The sequence below is a fragment of the Petaurus breviceps genome, unplaced genomic scaffold, assembly GCF_028583685.1.
Source record: "Petaurus breviceps papuanus isolate PSGF00001 unplaced genomic scaffold, PetGlider_PUasm1.0 126, whole genome shotgun sequence".
NCBI classification, from domain to species: Eukaryota; Metazoa; Chordata; class Mammalia; order Diprotodontia; family Petauridae; genus Petaurus; species Petaurus breviceps.
Genome location: NW_027185655.1, coordinates 37703605 through 37724303, shown reverse-complemented (window position 1 = coordinate 37724303; position 20699 = coordinate 37703605). Strand labels below are relative to the sequence as shown.

Below are 20699 nucleotides of genomic sequence, written 5' to 3'. Positions count from 1 at the left end.
CAGGAAGACCTGAGTTCAGATCAACCCCAGACACTTAAAAGCTGTGTGACCCTGAACAAGTCCCTTAACCCTATTTGCCTCAGTTCCTCCTCATGGAAAAGGAAATAGCAAACCACTCTAGTCTCTCTGCCAAGAAAACCCCAGAAGGGTCACAAAGAGTCAGGTGCAACTAAAAAAACCAAGATCTGTCTATACTTATATCTACAGCTCTCTCTAATTAATGCTTTTTACCATTTTTATTCATTATTCTATATAATGACTATGGGTGACGATGATTCTGTTCTTTACTTTTATTGTGACTGAACAGCAACGGGTACTGTGCTATTTTGACTGGCTTGTTTCTCTAAAAAGTGACTGAAATGTAGCTGGCTACAAGTTTCTACAAGAAGGTATCTTATCAGCTCTTAAGTGCTGAAGATCATGTGATGAGTGTGCACCTACCTATCAGGCCATAATCTGAGATGTAACATGAGATAGCTCAGTGGGAAGAACACTGGCTGTGGAGCCAAGAGACCTGAGTTCAAATTCCAGCTTATTTTATTGTCTCTAAGCATGCTACTTGCTTCCTGTAAGCCTTGGTTTCCTCATTTGTAAGATGGCAATAATAAAATAACTTTTATACTTACCTACCTTATAGAACTGTTTGAAAGATGGAGTGAAATGACTGTAAATCACTTTGTAAAATGAAGAATGTACTTGAATGTGAATTATCCCACTTGCAAAAGAATATGAATTCAGGGAGAGAGTCACAAATACCCAGGGAGGCCTTTGGGAATAAAGCTTCAGGTTTGCTGATAACACCTTTGAACTAGGACACAAGATGTGATGCTTAGTCAGGTTACCCTCTGAACTGCAGGGGAGAGAGATTGATGTTGCCACCCCCATAGCCTTGTTTGTTCCTGCTGCATGGGTCCACTTCCTCTCTGGTAGACTTTTACTTGGGTTCTTTTGCAAGGGCAGAAACATAGATAGTTTCCTTCACAAAACAAATTTCCTATTTAGAATAAGAATAATAAATACCCCCAAACATCATCACCCTGACCCCCAAAGATAGCATGCTGAGGGGAGCCAGGAAGACCTGGGTTAAAGTTTTGCCTTTGACATAAAGTTGTTGTGTGAGCATGGATAAGTAACTTAACTCTGCAGGGGGATAGACAGACAGACAGACAGACAGACAGACAGACAGACAGACAGACAGACAGACAGATAGATAGATAGATAGATAGATAGATAGATAGATAGATAGATAGATAGATAGATAGATAGATAGATAGATAGATAGATAGAGAAGGGAGGGGAAGAGATTCCAGGGGCCCATGGACTTGGATGAGAAAAAATACATCTTATTTTCACTACCCTTTGATTTCCTTTATAGTCCAATGCATATTATTGAATTCAATTGTTCTCAGAAGGGGACCATAGGCTTCACCAGACTGCCAAATGGGTCCATGACACAAAAATTGTTCGATTGTAGATACAAGGTATCTGCTCTAAGACCATGAGTTGCAGAGAAAGTACTGACCTGTCTTGGTAGAAGGAATTCCACACCAAGAACTCTTTACTAGGGATTCAAAAAGGGAAAGTGAATGGCTAGATGACCCTGATACACTGGACCTGGAGTCCGGAAGATCTGAGTTCAAATCCAGTCTTTTTACTAGCTATGTGACCCTAAACAAGTCACTTCTCTCTATCTCAATCTCTTTATAAAAATGAGGATAATAAAAACACCCACCTTCCAGGGTTGTTATCAGTGTAATATAATCCAGTGCTCTGTAAAGAATAGGCTATTGTTACTGCAAGCTAGAGGGACCAGTTGTACTAAGAACAGAAATGGTATGTAAGGAACAATAAAGCTATTTTGCCTGGACTATAGAGTGCAATAATTAACATATGAGAAACCTGCAGAGGGACAGATTGTCTAGGATGTTAGATGCCAAGCAGAGATTATATTTAATCAAAAATTTCCTAGCACTTTGGAGATTTTCTTTGTCTTCTTTCCTGATGGGGTAAAATCAACTTTTCACTATTGTTATTGTTACTGTTCAGTCTTTATTTCATGACCAACTTCTCGGCAGATTCTGGAGTGGTTTGCTTGTTCCTTCTCTAATATGTCTATATTTTACAGATGGGGAAACTGAGGTAAATGAGGGTGTTAAGAAACTCGCCCAGGGTCACACAGCTAGCAAGTTCCTGAGGCCAGCTTTGAAGTCAGATCTCACTGCACCTTGTAGCTAGCTGCCCACCTGGTGGATGGATACAGAATTCCTATCTTCACACCACACATAGTCTTGGAGCTGAACACAGAAGGGAGCTAAGCTTTCTGTCAGTGCCAAGCAAATTAAGGGAACAAATGGGTACCTCCAAGCAATCCACTCCAGAAAACACTATATTTGAACATCTGCTTTAAACAGATGTACTCTCCCTTATCAAGAGGATTAGTGGCTAATGGAAGTACCTCTACATCCCTGCTAAATAATGTTTATGTCTGAATGTCTAAATAAATGTCTGAGTGAATCATGTGTGTTCACCTGAAATGACCGTTTCCCAGCCCTCTGCTTGTCTTACCGGACCCTTCCAGACCCAGCTCAACCCCACAGCCTTTTCTGATCCTGCTAGCCCCCAGTGGTCCCCCTTTCTATGACTAGACCGCGTGATTTAGCCCTTAACCACTCTTGTTCAATTTTCTTTCATTTGTTACTCTTGCCTTTTGAACTCAATTGTAAAATTGAGTTCAGTCTTAAGACCAGGCTTTGTCTTCTCCTAGCATAGTACCTAGTATATATACAGTATTGGAATAGTTTGACATAGGGGTGGCTAGGAGGCGCAGTGAATAGAGCACTGGCCCTGGAATCAGGAGGACCTGAGTTCAAATCCAGACTCAAACACTTAACACTTACTAGCCTTCTGACCTTGGGCAAGTCACTTAACCCTAATTGCCCTGCCTTCCCCCTTCAAAAAGCCAAGAAAAAGAAAAGAAAGAAAGAAATAGTCTGACATCTGTGTCCTTACTACCTAGACTGTGGGTTTCATTAATTATTGAATTATTGTATTCCCACAACACCCTTTGAATAATCACTGTTGAATAAATATTATGTTGCCAATAAATAGCATTATAGGATTATAATTCTAGAGTTGAGAAGTATTGTAGAGGCCATCTCGTGCAAGTCTCCTTCATTTTTACAAATAGGGAAGCTGAGACCGGGGGAAAGCAGTTTACCCAAGGAAAGAGAGAATATCACCCCAGGGTATCTCCATTATATCACATTGCCTCCTATGAGAAGTTTCATTTTTTTTTCCCGAGGTTACATAGCAAATGGCAGAATTTGAACCCAGATTTTTCTGATTCCAAGCCCCAGGACTCCATTCTGTCATACTTGTTGATTGAATATGCATTTGAAGATTCCAGTCTCTTGGAGCAAGTCCCCAAATGAATTTTCTATGACCAGTTTCATATCTGTGTATGTTTGTTTCAGCAGTAGCTTGTTGGTAAATGTTTAATAGCAGGCTTTCTGAAAGACACATTTTCAAGTTTAGTCTGCCTTATTAACATTTTCTCCATCTTTTTCTTAAGTCTAGACAGTCAACAAACCAATACATGGAGCCCTAACTTATAGTGCTTACTGACTTAAGGTATAAATACCCCCACAAAATATAGCATCACTTATGAGTTGGTTGCTGATTCCTGTACACCCCTAGTTTTAAAGCCTTTTGTTTTTATATCACAGTCATTTCATTCTTCTCTGTCCCCACTCAAATTTTCCATTGATTCTTGTCTTAAGGCAACATGCTAAAGAGAACATCTTGACCAAAGGAAAATTGTCAGAACCATTGTGACCAGTCATATATAATAGAGAAATCCATCTACGTAGTAGGACATCAAACCCATAAGTGACTCAATACTTTATATTCTTGAGTTTGACCAAAAGTGCAGACTGATATTGTTCTCAGAATTATTTAGCTACATATGTGTAGATACAAAGAGTAAAAGTGTAGACTGGACAGGCTGAACCAGTCAGGTTAATTCCCTGCCTTCTCACTTTTCGTTAAGCAGAGCAAAATGGGAGAAAGTATTTGTGGACATTTATAAATCTGGCTTTAAGCCTATAGACCCAGCCCTCTGGCCTAATTTGAGAACTAATGAAATTGTTTTTTTGTTATTGGTCACTCATTTCTGACTTTCTGTGATCCCACTTCGGATTTCTTGGAAAAGATCCTGGAGTGGTTTACCATTTCCTTCTACAGCTCACTTGACAGATGAAGAAACTGAGGCAAACAGGGTTAAATATCTTGCCCAGGGTCACATACTTAGTAAGTGTCTGAAGCCAGAGTTGAACTCATGTCCTCCTGACTCCAGGCCCTGTGTTTTATCTCTGCACCACCTAGCTGCTCATTCTACATCTAAAAGACCTTAAATGTCTTTGAGTTTATAAATACAAAACCCCAAATGGGGTAATGGAGTCAGACATGACTGAAACACTGAATACTGAAACTAAACAGTATTTTACATAAAGTCTTATCATATAGAGAAGCAGATAATTTCTGTTCCTTCATTTTTCAGTTGTTTACAACTCCTTGTGATTCCCATTGGGATTTTCTTGAAAAGGATACTGGGGTGGTTTGCCATTTCCTTCTTCAACTCATTTGACAGATGAGGAAACTGGGCAAATAGGGTTAAGTGACTTGCCCAGGGTCACACAGCTAGTAAGTATCTGAGGACAGATTTGAGCTCCTAAAGATGAATCTTCCTGATTCCAAGCCCAATGTTTATCTACTTTATCACCTAGCTGCCCTATATGATTGTTAATCTCATCTATTCAGTTTGAGAATTGGAAGAGACCTTGGCCACTATTTAGTCTAACGCCCAGATGACATATTCAAAAGAGTCATCCTGCTTCAGTTTGAGTCAGAGACTATGACTGTCTGTCTAGTGAAAGCCATAGCTTAAAGACCTCTAAGGAGGTAGAGCCTACTACCTCTCTAGCCAACATGTTCCATTTGGGGGCAGCTCTAATCATCAAGAATTTTTCTCTACATCCAGCCTAAATTTACATCTTTTCAATATCCAACTCGTGATTCTGCCATCTGGGGCCAAATAAAACAAGTCTGGTCCCTCTTCCATAGGACAGCCTTTCAAACATTTAAAGACCATGTTGTAGTTCCCATGGAGTCATGCTCTCCTTCCTGCTAACCATGGCCCAGTTCCATGACCCAGTCTTCATATGTCATGGCTCAAAGCCCTTCACTATCCTTACTCTCTACTGGATACTTTCCAGTTTATCAGCATCCTTCTTAAACCACGATGATCCAGATTTGAACACAGTACTCCAGACAAGGTCTAATGAGGACCTGTCAGCTTCTTATTCCTGGAAGCCAATGTGCATTTAAAGCAATCCAAAACAACACTGACTTCTTTGCCTGCCACGTTACACTACAGAGCTTACGTGAGACAATTAAAACCCCTGAGTCTTTTTCAGAGAAACTAATGACTCCCACATCTTATACTTGTGAAGTTGATTTAATGCCATTACATAGGGTAAAAATTAGCACTGCTTGGTATTACATACATTTTAAGAGTAAGGAAAAGGCCATCAAAAATAGGCAACACAAGCTGGGGTGGGGGGTGATGCACAGAAGAAAAGGAGGTTCAGAGGGATATACAGACAAGTGAAGCAGCTTTGGAACAGATATACTGAATTGAATTGTTGGGGGTTTTTTATTAGTCAGTCAATAAACATTTGTTAAGTGCTTACTGTGCCAGGAGGCTAGGTGACACAATAGATACACTCGCCCTGAAGTCAGGAGGACCTGAGACCAAATCTGGCTTCAGACACTTACTAGTTGTGTGACCCTGGGCAAGTCACTTAATTTCCTCATCTGTAAAATGAGCTAGAGAAGGAAAAGGCAAACCATGCCAGTATCTTTGCCAAGGAAATCCCCAAACAGGAGTCATGAAGAGTCAGACACAACTGAATAATAATGTGCCAAGCACTGCAGCTTCATGGTTTTTTAACAACCCTCTTTTTCTGTTCTTTGTATGTAGAAGTGTTCATGTTTGTTGCCATTTGTAAAGTTCAGAACAACAGGGAGGGCTAGGTGGCACAATGAATAGAACACCGGCCCTGGAGTCAGGAGGACCCTGAGTTCAAATGTGGCCTCAAACACTTAACACAAAAACTAGCTGTGGGACCTTGGGCAAGTCACATAACTCCAATTGCCCTCCAAAAAGCAAAAAAAAAAAAAAAGTTCAGAACAATAAAATAAAATTAGAAAACTAAAAGAAAAAAATTATAAAAAAGAACAAATCAGTCTGGTCAGGATTACCGCATGACATAGTGAACAAAAAACTGGATTTTAAAACATAAAATCCTGGCTATGCTGTGCGCTACCAACTACTGTGACCCTGGGCAAGTGACTGGTATTGTTGGGCCCAAAGGAGTGCACAGTTTTATGACTTTGGGGTTATAGTTCTAAATTCCTTTCTAGAATGGTAGCACCAGTTCATAGCTCCAACCAATATGCATTGGTGTGTTCTTCCTCCCACGTGTCCTCAAACAACCTTCATTTTTATCATCTTTGTGCATCTCATGGGTGTGAGCTGGAAACTCAGAGTTGGATTTTTTTTATAATTAATGATTAAAAGCATTGTTATATAGTTGGTGATAGCCCCTTTTTTTTGAGAACTGTCTTTCATATCCTTGGATCATTTATCTTTGGGAGAATGACTCTTGTTTTTATATATTTTAATCAGTTGTGTGTGTGTGTGTGTGTAATATCAGACTTGCTACAAAACTTGCTACCAAAAGTTTTGCCCAAATGACAGTTTTCCTTCTAATTTTAGCCACATTGATTTTTCTTGGGTCAAAGCTATTCAAGTTTATATATTCGAAATTGTGAGTTCCTCTATCCCTCTTTTGAACAAGAACTCTTTCCCGTATCCCATTGTTGTGAAAGGTATCTGCTTCCCTGATCTTTTAATTTGTTTAGATTGTGACCTTTTATATCTAGGTAATGTATTAATTGGGAGATTTCATATATGATGTGAAATATTAGCTTAAATCTAATTTCTGCCCATCTATTTTGCAGTTTTTCCAATAATTTTGTTGAATATCAAATCCTTACCCCAACTGTTGGGGTCTTTAGTTTTCTAAAATACTATGCTGCTATGTTCATTTGCTTCTGAATCTTGGGTTCCTAATCTGTCCTAATGATAAAACTTCTGTTTTTCAACCAGTACCAGACCAGTTTATTTTCACTAAATTACTCCCTAAACCCTTCTGTCTTTGGAACTTCCCTGTTAGTGCCAAGAGTGGTACCACCATCACCCAGTCACCCAGGTGCCATCTCAGCGTCTCACTCTCACTGAAATCTAGTACATTGCCAAATCTTGTTATTTCTTCAACATCATTCACAGAAAATGACTAAAAGAAAATGACCAGAATACTGATTCTGAGAGTTCAACAATGTTACATACCCAGTGTGGCACACTTTGAGGGAATAGAAGGTCTAATATAGTTGGAATATGATAGATTTTAAATTAATTCAATGTGCATTCCAACAGGAAAGAGCACCAAGTTTGGAGTCAGCTGACCTGGTTGTAAATCTAGGTGTTTGCCATTGAATAGCTTAACCCCTGTGGCCTCCTTTCCTCATCTGTTAAATGGAAAGAGTTGGAGTAGGTAGCCTGTAACATCGCTTCCAGTGATCTTATGACCAGTCTTAGATTATTTTTTAATTAGTTTATTACGTCATTTTTTAAAAATTGAGGATCTAAGGCTCTTAATCTCTTTGGAAAAAAATGACAAAAAAGAAAGAAAACCGTGGAAACAATAATATGGTAGAAGGAGTTCTGGTTCTGGGACTAGAAAATCTAGGTTCAAATTCTGCTTCTGACAATTTAATACTTACTTCGATTAAGTCCTTTAACCCTCCGGGGCCTCTGTTTCCCCAATTATAAAATGGAGAACAATGGCCTAGACCCCTTCTACTTCCTGTGAAAGGGAAAAGGTGCAGACAACTTTCATGAATTGCCTAAGGAAATTATTTTATGATGCTTACATTACATAATCAGAAGTTGTTAGTGGATTAAGTCAGGGTGCCTTTTAACAATCAGTCCAACCTCAGCAAAAACTTCTAAACCCTGTCAAAACCTGGGAAAGGCCACATTCATCTTTAGGATAAGAAAACCTGACCAGCTGAGTCTTTGTCCTGGATACTGACAGTTTTCAGAGTGAAAGGGAAAGATTGTTCCCTGAATACATTAAAACAGATGAGAAGTGGCCCATAACACCTTTAGGTCTGGGAGGCAATATGGGAGAAAGATCAGAAAATGTATGATAATGATACCTATAATTACAATACCCCAAAGTCTTCATGTCTTTATAACGCACTAGCTAGATTTCTCAAACCTCTCTCTTCGTCCCTAATGAGGCTCTTTGCCAGAATAACTATACTTAATGTTTAACCTCAGTGAAAAACGTTTTTGCTGATTCATTGTTTGTTTAATCTTCCCGGATCGCATAAGATGTAATAGACTATAAGAGACTTTAGTGGGGAGGAGGAGAAAGAGTGCCAGACTTGGGATCAAGAAATTTGGGTTCAAATCCTGACCCCAGCATTTACTCACTGTGTGGCTATGAGCAAAAATCACTCCCCACAGAGCCTCAGTTTACCTTAAAAATGGGTAGCTTACTTATACCTCAAAAGAATATTGGGAAGAAGATACTTTACAACTTTTAAAGAATAAATGTATATGTGTGTGCATACATATGTATATGATGCTTACATTACATAATCTATTATTACTATTAGGTTGTTTTTTTTTTAACTGTGTTAGAAGACTAATTTTAAAAAATAAGGGAGGGACAGCTAGGTGGCACAGTGAATAGAGCGCTAACCCTGGAGTCAGGAGGAACTGAGTTCAAATCTGGCCCCAGACATTTAACACAAAACTAGCCATGTGACCATGTGGAAGCCACTTAACCCCAATTGCCCTACCTTCCCCCCTCCGAAAAGAAAAAAATAAAATAAGGAGAAGATTGTCAAGCAATTTGGGCATACCAAGGAGTTTGAGCAGCTCTCTAATTCTGGAGAATTTAGAAGTCTGAGATCCAGTCAACTCTGATGATTTCCCTAGAGCTTCCGTTGGAACTACTTCATGATGTAGACCCACCAGAGATTTCTCATGGGAAACGTTGCTGCATTTTTCACTGAAAGTCAGGACTGGCCCTCTAAGGCTGAGTGTGGTAAAGTGATTTGTCTTGGGTGGCCCTAGCTTAAGGAGCTTGAGTTGTCAGGAAACTGTTGGTGGTACAGTTTTCTGTGCCTCTTATCCCCAATCCAACAAGTTCCTTCTGTCTTTGTAACCTTCAAAGTATTGCTAACTTCTCGAACATCCCCCTGCTTCTGTTCTGCTCCCTTCTCTTTGGGCCTTCCCTGGTCTTTGTCACCCTTTTGTCTGGCTGGGATCTCCTGTACAGCCCTTAACCAAGTAAGCCCCACCTATGTGATTATCTGGAACAGGGCAGGGACTGTGTGTGTTAATTGAGTTTTGTAGGATAGCAGAACCTTTACACTAAAAGGGACCTCAGAGATTTGTTGCTGTTCAGTGCTTTCAGTCCCGATTCTTCATGATCCTCTTTGTGGTTTTCTTGGCAAAGATACTGGAGTGGTTTGCCATTTCTTTCTCCAACTCATTTTACAGATGATTCCTCATCTGTAAATAAATATAAACACCATTTATCATTATCAATCTAAAACTAACATTTCTGCTACTAGAACCTTAGCCAGAGTGTGAATCCGCTGCAGCACTCCCAGCAAATGGTTATCTGGCCTTGCCTGTAACATCCAGTGACAACAGCTTTTCCTGTTCACTAAGTAGGTAGTCAATTCTACTCCATGTAATCTCCGTTTTTAATCATTAGAAAGTACTTCCTGTCACTGCTCATAGCTCAGAGCAAGTCTAAATTCTTTTTCCATGGGGCAGCCATTCAAATATTTGAAGGCAGCTTCAAATTTGTTGAATCAATTCAACATATATTGTTCAACAAATAATTCAACAAACACTCACTGAGGATACAAAGATAAAAATAAAAGTGTCTGCCCTCAAAGAGCTTATGTTTGATTGGGGAAGATAACATGTGCGTATATAAATCAGTTCTTTCTACCCCAAAGCTAAGAGATCTTTCCCTAGGCTCTCATCCATGCTCCCCAGTCTACAAAATGCCCAGCTTCCATGGAGCCTTATCCCTATTTCTTCTCTCCATTTCATTCCATATTCCTTGACCAGGGGTCGTAATTCTCTGCCACCCCCCCACACATTTAACCCTACTTAAGTCTCCTTACTGTACCTCCCTCCTTCCCTGGGAAAATGGTGATCCCGATGGGCCAACCAGAGTCTTGTTCCCAGACTTTGGACAGTCAGATCAAGATTTTTATCCGTTGAATATGTATGTCTGAGAAGCATCAAAGAAATCATCAATATCCATGCCCTAGCATAAAGGAAAGCCCAGTGGCAAAAGCAGAGTCCAAAGGCCAGTGTCCAAAATGACTACAAATATGTAAGTCAACACACCGTTAAACAGAACTCAAGTCAGATGTAGTCGTGGGTGTTAAAGATAAAACCCATTGCTATTTTTTTTAAAGCAATTTTTTTAAATTACACAAGTGTAAGATTACATGTACCACCAGTTTATAATTGCTTTTTCTTATTAGGGATATGGGGAAAGGAGAGAAACACATTGGTGGTGTTTTATTTATATGCTTATTTAGGTTTGTTGGCTGTGTCAAAAAAGGAAATTCATTATTTTTTTAATGATCTATAGATAAATGAGGAATGAACAAAGAGGGGAGAAAAAAGTCACTTTTTCGTTATATAAATGTAATATAATTATTTATGAGACCACCTTTCTAATTACAGATTATATATAATATAGTTTATATTATATAGACCATAGGCATAATAATTCAGATATAGCATTAATAGATTAATATTGTTACTTTTATTTGATTACAACATTCTTTCTGTTTCTTATGGTAAGAAGTAATATTGTAGGTACAGGATATGGCCATTAAAACATAGTGCTTACATTGCCATAGGCTTTGAATGAAACTTTGACCCTTCACCTTTCCAGAAGGGCTTCCCAATTGGTCACTAAACCAATGTCCAAATACTCACAAAAGGTAATCCATCCTCTATTGCCATCCCTGGAATTTAAGTCAAATCAGCAAACATTTGTTAAACTGAATTGATCCCGTGTGGATAGCAGAGGCATTCCAAGGTTCTAAGTCTTCTCCATAGTTAAACAGCAGCCATAGGAGTCAAGACATATTTTTAGTGAAAACTCCTTAGCCCTGATCCCATCGATCTCTGGGTAACAGGTAAGAATTGTGTGTCCTAATAGCCTATAAGTTTGGCACCACTGTATTTCCATGCACTAGTAATAAATCCCTTGTAATCTAATCAAAGCTTTCTGTGAAATATTTCAGCTGGCTAGACTTAGTAAGCAAAATTCAGTGTTTGTTTCATTCCCTATGTTACACGCACTCATTACCTTTAAATGTTCCTATCCTAGAGATTGAGAGAACCATTGTTTTTTTCCCCAAGTCAAATAGGAAGGCCCACATGTATGGTAGGATTTGAACAAGTGCATTTGGCTTTAAAGGACAGATTTAGGGATCCGAGTAAGGTCAGTGGTCCAACTCACAGGTGAAAAATATGAAGTATCCATCATAGGGAGAAACATAAGAAAAATATGGGCCTAGGAAGGATTGCCTTAGTACAACAGTCTTGATAGAGCATAATCACTGTGTGCAGTGATACTTTGGAGAACCATTAATATGCTGATGGCGGTGATATATAATAGCTGATAGAGAGATCCCTCACTCTGTCTCAGCAAAGTTGTATAAAGTGAATCGTGTTCACTAGGCTAATTAGCTCATGAGGGGGTGGGATGATCTTGGGTAAATTGTGTATGTCCCCTGGTTCTTGTCACAATGCTTGAAAACACCTACTACTTCCTAAATACTAAATACTTATTTGATTTGATGAATGAATATTTTCTCATTTACTTTCACAGTCATTCAGAAATGTTTCTTCACAAAAAGAAAACTAACCACAGCAGACTAAGCTGAAAGTTTCTTATTGACAAAGGAACAGAGGTCACCCATCCAGTGGTGGGCTTGCTTTGTAACATCAGTAGTATTTATGGCCTGTGGCTAAGGCCAGTCCCCCAGCAGCCTACTTTCCCTTTGCAGACTTTGCCACCCCCCCTACCTCCCTACCCCCCTCTGCCATGTGGCTTTTCCCCACTCAGGAATCTTCCCATCACCATCAGGTACCTTTCTGTACCTTCCAGAGGAAAAGGAAATTTCTCTTACACCTGATCCCCCAGACTCCATATGTGATTCCCAGAGTTTTGATCCCTGACTTTTCCTTCTGTTTGGTTATTTACTTTAATGTTTTACTACAAAAGCAATTAAGTAAGATATTTTGCTCCCACTTGGAAAATTCCTTAACTTTAAATCTGTTTCTTATATAAAATGAATGTTTCATACTTCATTGTTCTAAAAATACTGTATATTAAATTTATTTAGAACAAGGAATGCTTAAATCTATAAAACAGTAAAGCAGTTAACTGAGAAAAATCCATTCAGACTTGTATACCTACTGTATTCCAAGCACTGTGCTAAGGGCAGAAAAAGAAGGGAACATTTATATTTGTTTATTCCCTTTTATGGGCAGCTAAGTGGTGCAGAGTACCAGGCCTGGAGTCAGAAATACTCATCTTCCTGAATTCACATCTGGCCTCAGACACTCACTAGCTGTGTGACCCTGGGCAAGTCACTTCAACCTGTTTGCCTCGGTTTCCCCATTTGTAAGATGAGCTGGAGAAAGGAGATGGCAAACCACTCCAGTATCTTTGCCAAGAAAACCCCAAATGGAGTCATGAAGGGTCAGACATGACTGATAGAAAACAACTAATTCACTTATATACTTATTCCCAATCTCTCTCCCCTTCAGTACGTAGCCCTTGTGACTGACTGAGGCATATAGATGTTGAAAAAGGCAATACCAATCTGAGATGGGTAGTTTGTATTCCCATGGGTACATATATAATAAGCTCAATTCTAGTAAGGTCAGAGCTTGAGAGTTGAAAGGAATTTAAACAAGTACATTTTGATTTAGAGGAGGTCGTCCAGGGTGATCCCTCCCTCAGTTACCTGACAGATGAGGAGACAGACTCAGAAAGATGTAATATCTTATCCTGGGTCATACTGGTCATAAGTAGCAAAGCTGGGATTTTAGCCCAGGCCCTCTGACTTCAAACCCACCTTCTGTTGCATTATGTTTTGCTGTGTCTGCCCAGGTAGAAGGGCACATCAAAGAATGTCCCCTATGATTTTCTGGTCTCGACTTTTCCATGACCTTAACTGTGAGATCCTGGACAATAATTCACTTGACCTTTTGTGTTGATTTCTTTATGATAAGATAACCCAACAGGGTTTTTGAAAATAAAATGAGGTAAATGCTTAGAAAAGTTAGCTAGATCTATATTATCTGGATAGAGTGCAGGCCTGGAGTCAGGAAGACTCATCTTCCTGAGTTCAAATCTGACCTCAGACACTGACTGACTAGCTGTGACCAATAGGTAATCACTTAACCCTGTTTGCCTCAGTTTCCTCATCTGTAAAATGAGCTGGAGAAGGAAATGCCAAACCACTCCATTGCCAAGAAAGCCGCCAATGGGGTCACCAAGAGTCAAGAATGACAGAACAATCATATCATAATATAGCTATGTAATATAGACATTTTATTACCATTATTGTTGCTCTTATTTGGGAGCAAGGGATGTTTCCTGCCCAATATGTGAGGATGCAGCTTGGTACAGTAGAAAAAATACTAACTAGGGATTCTGAACCATAGGTTCAGATCCCATTTCTCATGCATTCTTCCTGTTTGACTTTGAATAAATTATTTAACTTTCCTGGGCCTCAGTTTCCCCATATGTAAAATGAGAGCATTAGAACTAGATAACTTTCAAAGTCACTTCCTTCTCTTGATCTATGCTCCTAAGTACCCTCAGGCAAAAATATCACAATACAGGGGCATTATACCTGACTTTATAATAAAAGTCATCTCATTGCAAAGTCGAAGTGGTTGGGATATAGGGGGACTATACAAGGAATGCCTCTTCCCCATACATCCCAGTCATACTCCACTGACCTGGGGTAACACTGTTAAATCCTTCACAATACTCCTTTAACCAGCAGACACACAGCCCCAGTTGCTGGCACTGTTGATCTTGCTGAACAATCCTACTGTCCTCTGCTCTAGATGGGCCCATTGTTCCCAGGCAGAGAGTGAGTTTTATGTTCAAATATGTGACGATAATTTCAAATAGGTATCAGAAAGACTGTAAACCTCCATAATCCTAATCTGTCATCAGTAATTCTTGAATCTATAATAAGGCTAAAAGAAAATCAGATATATTTAGCCCCATGCAACTTGTAAGATCTAGAAGAACGGATCGATGTAAATTCACTCACCCCTAGGTCTTTGATTGTCTTTAGTCTGACTACTACTATCCAAGTAACTCCTTTACCATTGCGGATTGTAAAAAAAGGAGATCCATTAGCAGTCCAGGCAAGGATGTGTGTTAGAAGAGGAATGGGCCTCAGAGGTCTTCTAGTCCAACCCCCGATGTGTTTTCAGTGGGCCTGAAAACATTGTCACTTTACATAGCTGATAAGTGGCAGAACATGGATTTGAATTCAGGTTATAGCATAAGATTATAGATTTAGAGCCAGAAGGGTCCTCAGAGGTGAGTCCCATTATTTTACAAATGAGGAACTAAGGCCCAAAGAGGTTAGCAGCTAGGTGGTACAGTGGGGAGAGCACTGGACCCAGAGTCAGAAAGATGTGAGTTCATATTTGACCGCAGATGCTTCCTTGCTGTGTGATCCTGGGCAAGTCACTTAACCACTGTTTACCTCAGTTTCCCCATCTGTAAAATGGGAATGATAATAATAGAACCTACCTCCCAGGGTTGCTGTAGAATCAAATGAAATGACAATTGTGAAGTGCTTAGCAAAGATATAAAGGTATATTATAACTGCTATATAAATGTTAACTCTAATATGAAATGACTTACCCAAAGTCACTCATGTCGTAAATGAAGTGCGGGGATTTCAACCTGGGTCTTTTTACTCTGAACCCAACTTTGTTCAAAGTATGAAGATGAAGATGATGATGATGAAAAATCTTTTTGAAAAGCACTTATTAAACCCAATTGCCCTCCAAAAAAGCACTTATTAAATACAAAGTACTGTGTAAGGATATAAATAGTAAAGTGGTGACAGTCCTCCGTTATCAAAGAGCTCACAATTCTAATATTAGGAAACTATAACACATATAGAATTTCAACTACAAGTCATATGGAAAGGCCTGCGTTCTCAGAACGTGGCAGCAAAGCAGATGGTGATGTAAATTCTTTAGTGCCATTTCCATTAATAATAGCTAATGTAAATAGATAACATGGGATAGAGCTCTGGGCCTGGAATCAAGGAGACTCATCTTCCTGAGTTCAAATCCAGCCTCAGATACTTACTAGCTGTGTGACCTTGGGCAAGTCACTTAACCTTGTTTGTCTCAGTTTCCTCATCTGTTAAATGAACTGGAGAAGGAAATGGCAAACCACTCTAGTTTCTTTGCCAAGAAAATCCCAAATGGAGTCATGAAGCGTCAGAAATGACTAAACAACAACAAATAGATACATGTATATTTGTGTGTGTGAGATATGTGTAAGTAATTATAAACATATATCGACATTGCATATATTAGCTCATTTGAGCATCATAACACTGCTGTGAGGTAGTCACTAGTTAGTAGCTTCCTTTTTACAGTTTGAGGCTTTGTAGACTGGGAGAGATTAAGTTGGTTATTCTAAAACACAGCTAGTTAAGTGTCCAAAGGAGAATTTGAACTTAGGAATTAATCTCTCAGAGTCTTATACTCTATACCAACTACTGTAAACTGTACCACTTGGGTCCAGAATTCTTTCTTAACCTCCCAGAATTTAATCTGCATGACTGTGGCAGAGGGCTTGGCGTCTTGCCTTTCCGTTTCTGAAAGCCTGTCACCCCACGATTGGTTTGTGTGTATGCCACGGACAGACCCCTACATTGTGGTATATGCAAATCTGATGACTGCCTTATTGAGCAACTCACCCGCCTGGACAGTCAGTCCAGTGTGTTTTCATACCCCTCGAGGGACCCTTAGCAACAGAATGTTGAGCGGTGTTCGGCAACCTCCTAACAGCATGAGCCCTGTCTACACAGTGGGCTGGGCCAACAACTCTGCCAACACACTTCCTGTAACAGTTGAGACTGTAAAGGCTACTTCTTTTGAGTGTGGAGACAGATTTTCGCATCCTAAGGCAATTCATCAGTAAGTGGGAAAGCAAAAGCTAAAGTGTTTTTTTTTTGTGAATTTAACACAGACAAAATGTCACTACCTAGCCCTGCTCTTGAGGTCAGAGAAGGACATATAGTTGTCTGGTTAAGATAAGGACCTGAATGTCAACTCTCCTGGGCACAAATTTTTGCCTTAAATTATCTAGGTCAGTTATTTTAGTAGTCCCAGCTTTTATTTTTCTGCTGAGAACTTTTATTTTTATTTTTAGAAAAGGTTTTATTGATGGTTTTTATTTTCAAGTCATTGTCATTTACCAGTAATTCCATCCTGTATAACAAAGAAAAATTTTTAAGATACATTTTATTAACATATATACAATAGTGGATGTTCACATTTAAGAATCTTAGGTTGGACCTAAATGATCCTGAGGTACCTTCTAATTCTCAAATGTTGTGGTTCTGTGATATTGAAAAAGTCTAATGATATATGTGGTGCCCCACACTCATGATCCCCTATCTCTGCAAAGAAGTGTCAAGGAATGTGTCTTTTCAGTCTTTTCTTTGAGGCCAAGCTTGGTTATGTTAATTTCCCAGCTTTCAATTTCACTTGTTTTGCTGCTACTTTTTCCAGTTACATTTTATATATTATCTTCCCAAATCTACTTCGTTCACTTTGCAGCATTGTAATAGTCTGCAATGTTCACCTACTATAATTTATTTGGCCATTTTCTAAATCAATGGGTATCTATTTTGAAAATCTTTTTGTTTTTACATCTGTGCTCTCTGTCTCTCTCTCTCTGTCTCTCTCTCTGTCTCTCTCTCTCTCTGTCTCTCTCTCTCTCTCTCTCTCTCTCTCTCTCTCTCTCTCTCTCTCTCTCTCCCCCCCCCATCTCCATATCTATCTATCTATCCATCTATCTATCTCTATCTCTGTCTCTTTCTTTTCTTGAGACTCACTGTCTCCCTGTCTCTTCTCCAGGGTCATTTAAAAGTCAGACCCTCAGCATGAAATCATTAATCTTTGTCTCTGACCTGGGCTGGTTTACCCTCCTTAGGCAGCCTGGTGGTTCTCCTGCTTCCAAGGGCTCAACATATTGATACAAGACTGTTGCAGCTCAGAAATCCTGACATCGAGAGATCCACCAACCTCATTCTCCCCAGTAACAGGGATCACCATACCCAGCACCTTCATTTCCATATTAATCCCTCTCCCTCCTTTATAACAAAAAGGATGCAAAAAGAACCAGGGGGAAGAAAAAGAGTCTAGCAAACCCAATCAGCATATCAACTAAGTATGAAAGTATATGCAATAAAAACATCTCTTATAACAAAGAAAAAATGGTTAAGCAAAATAAATTGATATAACATCTATCACTAACCACAGGTACCAAAATCTATGACTTTTTAAATTTACTATCTCTCCATTGTGAAGTGGTAATGTGTTTCACAAAGATACAATGACTACAATAAAATATAAATGAGTTCGCTGGATCCCAGATTAGATAAGTTTACTCTTGAATTCTGATGTCTTTTAATGGTGTTTTCCTTTAAACCATTAGGGTTATCATGCATATTGTACAACTATTTTTTTTATCCTATATCAGCTCATTCACACCTTCCTATTTTTCTCTGAATTTCCCATTTCTCTTAATAATTTCTCTTGATAACTTCTTTTGGTAAAACATAGTCTTTTGCAGGGTCTTTTTAGACACCCCTTCCCCCCCCAAAAAATCCCTTCTCCATCTAATGGGACCCTTCTTTGTGACAATGAAAAGCAAAAGCATCCAAGAGAGTGACAGCAGCTGACCATGTATTGTTTGTCTTAGTGGGACCTCTTTTCTCTGCTACAGGGAAGGAGAAAGGTTTCTTTATCTTTTCTCTGAAGCTTTCATTGTTTTTTCAGTTTCTACATAATTCAGCTGCCATTAAGTGAGCTTTTCATTTATATTTTGTTGTAATCATTGCATCTTTGCCATGCTTATACTTTAATAACAATGTCCTGTAATATTCATATACCACAATTGAACCAGCCATTTCCCCAGTCAATGGGTACCCATTTCCTTATAGTTCCAAGTTAATAAGTAGTGATCAGTTCTCTACTCTGTTGCTGGCTGGAACAACAGATGAGAAACTGCATGGTGTAATGGGATAGAAAGCTAGCCTTGAAGCCAGGAACATCTGGAAAAGTTGCCTCTGACATATATTGGCTGTGTGATCCTGGACAAGTCCTTCAGGGCTCTTGGCAACTCTCTAAGACTCTTAGTTACAGAAAAGGTGCCAACCTGCTTCATGGGCTTTCCTCACTAAGACTCTTAGTTACAGAAAAGGTGCCAACCTGCTTCATGGGCTTTCCTCATTCAGGAATTCCCTATATCAATTTTAAAAACACACTGGTATAGTTCCTATCTCTAAGGGACAGGGTGTTTTAAAATGATTAGAGTCCTGTTTTTATTAAGAGGTTAGAATGGTTTAGAAGAGGTACTGAGGAGCATCAGATGACTCCCATGAATAGAGCACTGGACCTGGAGTCAGGAAGCCCTGAGTTTAAATCCAGCCTCAGATTCTTAACTAGCTGTATGATCCTGGCCAAGTGATTTAACTTCTGTCTACCTTGGTTTCCTTCATCTGTAAAATGGGCATAATAATAGCACCTACCTGTCTGGGTTGTTGGAGGATCAAATGAGATAATATATGTAAAACTCTTAGCACAGGATCTGGCACATAGTAGGGATTTAAGAAATGTCTATTCCCTTTCCTCTTGGTCTTCAGAAAGCTGAGCATATACTGATTAGAACTGAAATTGAGAAAAAAGGAAAAAAAAAACCCGACCAAGCTTCATTCCCCAAGTGGGAATCCATCTGGCTGACTCTGCGATTCAGCAGTTGTTCCCTGGGGCTTTTAATGTTCTAGAATCCCAACTGATGTCGTTCCCTGGGCAGATTGCTGTGGTCAGCAGTAGCAGCGTTCACTTGAACATCTTAAAATGATTCTAGCAGCAAGAAGAGGACTAATTAGCCGGGCAAGGTCTGGCATCTCCTTTTGGCACATCATCTCTCAGCCTGATGACAAGCTGGCTCCCAATGCACAGCATGACCCAGATGCTGCCATCACCCCAAGTGCAGAGAGGATTTCTCCAAGCATTTAGGAAGCAACAGCTCCCCAGCCAAATTGGTTTCTATTGCTAACTGTTTCAGCATGCATACTTTTTGGGCAAAAAAACTTGATGCACTTTGAATGTGTGTATAAGTCCCGGAAGGTGCTTCTTCCAACCCTCAAGTCCTTTCCTGCTTTGAGATACACCAGTAGGAAAACTCATGTTACTAAATATTTTCTTTTTCCTCGAGCAATCAGTCAGTCAGCAGGCAGAATCTGTTAGGCACATATAAAACAATCCTTGCCTTCAAGGAGCTTCCATTTTAGCCAAGGAAGACAAAATAATCCATATATAGTTACATACAAAAAAGAGATAAGATCATTTGTCCAGAGCGAGGGAGAGATACTAACAACTGAGCAAAATTAAGAAGCCTCATAAAGGGAAAGATACTTAAAAGAAATTCTGGGTTCTCGGAGGCAGAAGTGAGCAAAGACATCGTTCCAGGCGTGAGGATCTTCCCATGCCAGTGCAAAGACACAGGAGTAGGAGATGGAGGACCAGGGATTGAGATCGAAATGTAATACTTATATAAAGTGCTTGGCATGTCTTAAAGTACTGTTGACCTTGCTAGCTATTAATATTAGCAGTTACTTAGTTACAGGGTAAAAGGCAACATCTGACAGCTTCCAACCACAAGTACAAAGTAGCTGGCTAGTAAGTCAGTCAAAGATTCTCTTGAATTCAAGTCTAGTCCTGAAACTACTGTCATTTCAATGCGTGACCCCTCCAAAACATACAGAAGACTCTATGTGTTCTTCAGAAGTAGCATTGGGAATCGTTTGGGAAGTACTTTGAGATCCTCCTCCTAGGGCTTGGGGCATGTCGCATACCATGGTCCCACCATTGGTGGCTGGTTTTTCAAGTGGTGCTATGATTTGGTATATATGATTATTGTAAGAAGGAAATCATAATTCTAGAACTATGTTTCTTTTCTCTTTTTATTATGAAGTATATTCGGTGCTCTTCGAACTGGTGCTTATATGGTGTACATTTTGATGACCAAAGGCCTGAAGCAATCAGTTTGTGATCAGAGTTTTTACAATGGACCTGTCAGCAAATTTTGGGCTTACGCATTTGTATTAAGCAAAGCACCTGAACTTGGTAAGTTCTCTCTCTCTCTCTCTCTCTCTCTCTC

General features: G+C 39.5%; 1 protein-coding gene and 1 long non-coding RNA gene across 2 annotated transcripts in view; one reads left to right on the top strand and one right to left on the bottom strand.

Moving 5' to 3' along the window:
• The window catches only part of ELOVL6 (ELOVL fatty acid elongase 6), a 153425-nt gene that overhangs the window by 118752 nt on the left and 13974 nt on the right, over nt 1–20699 (top strand). The window contains exon 3 of the mRNA XM_069095146.1: nt 20514–20665. Coding sequence (XP_068951247.1) covers nt 20514–20665 — 152 coding nt within the window. The remainder of the gene's footprint in view (nt 1–20513; nt 20666–20699) is intronic.
• Nucleotides 2369–13652, bottom strand: LOC138166684 (uncharacterized). The gene is made up of 2 exons (XR_011169692.1): nt 5848–13652; nt 2369–4263 (listed from the first exon to the last, which is right to left on the bottom strand). It is a non-coding gene; the product is annotated as an uncharacterized lncRNA (long non-coding RNA).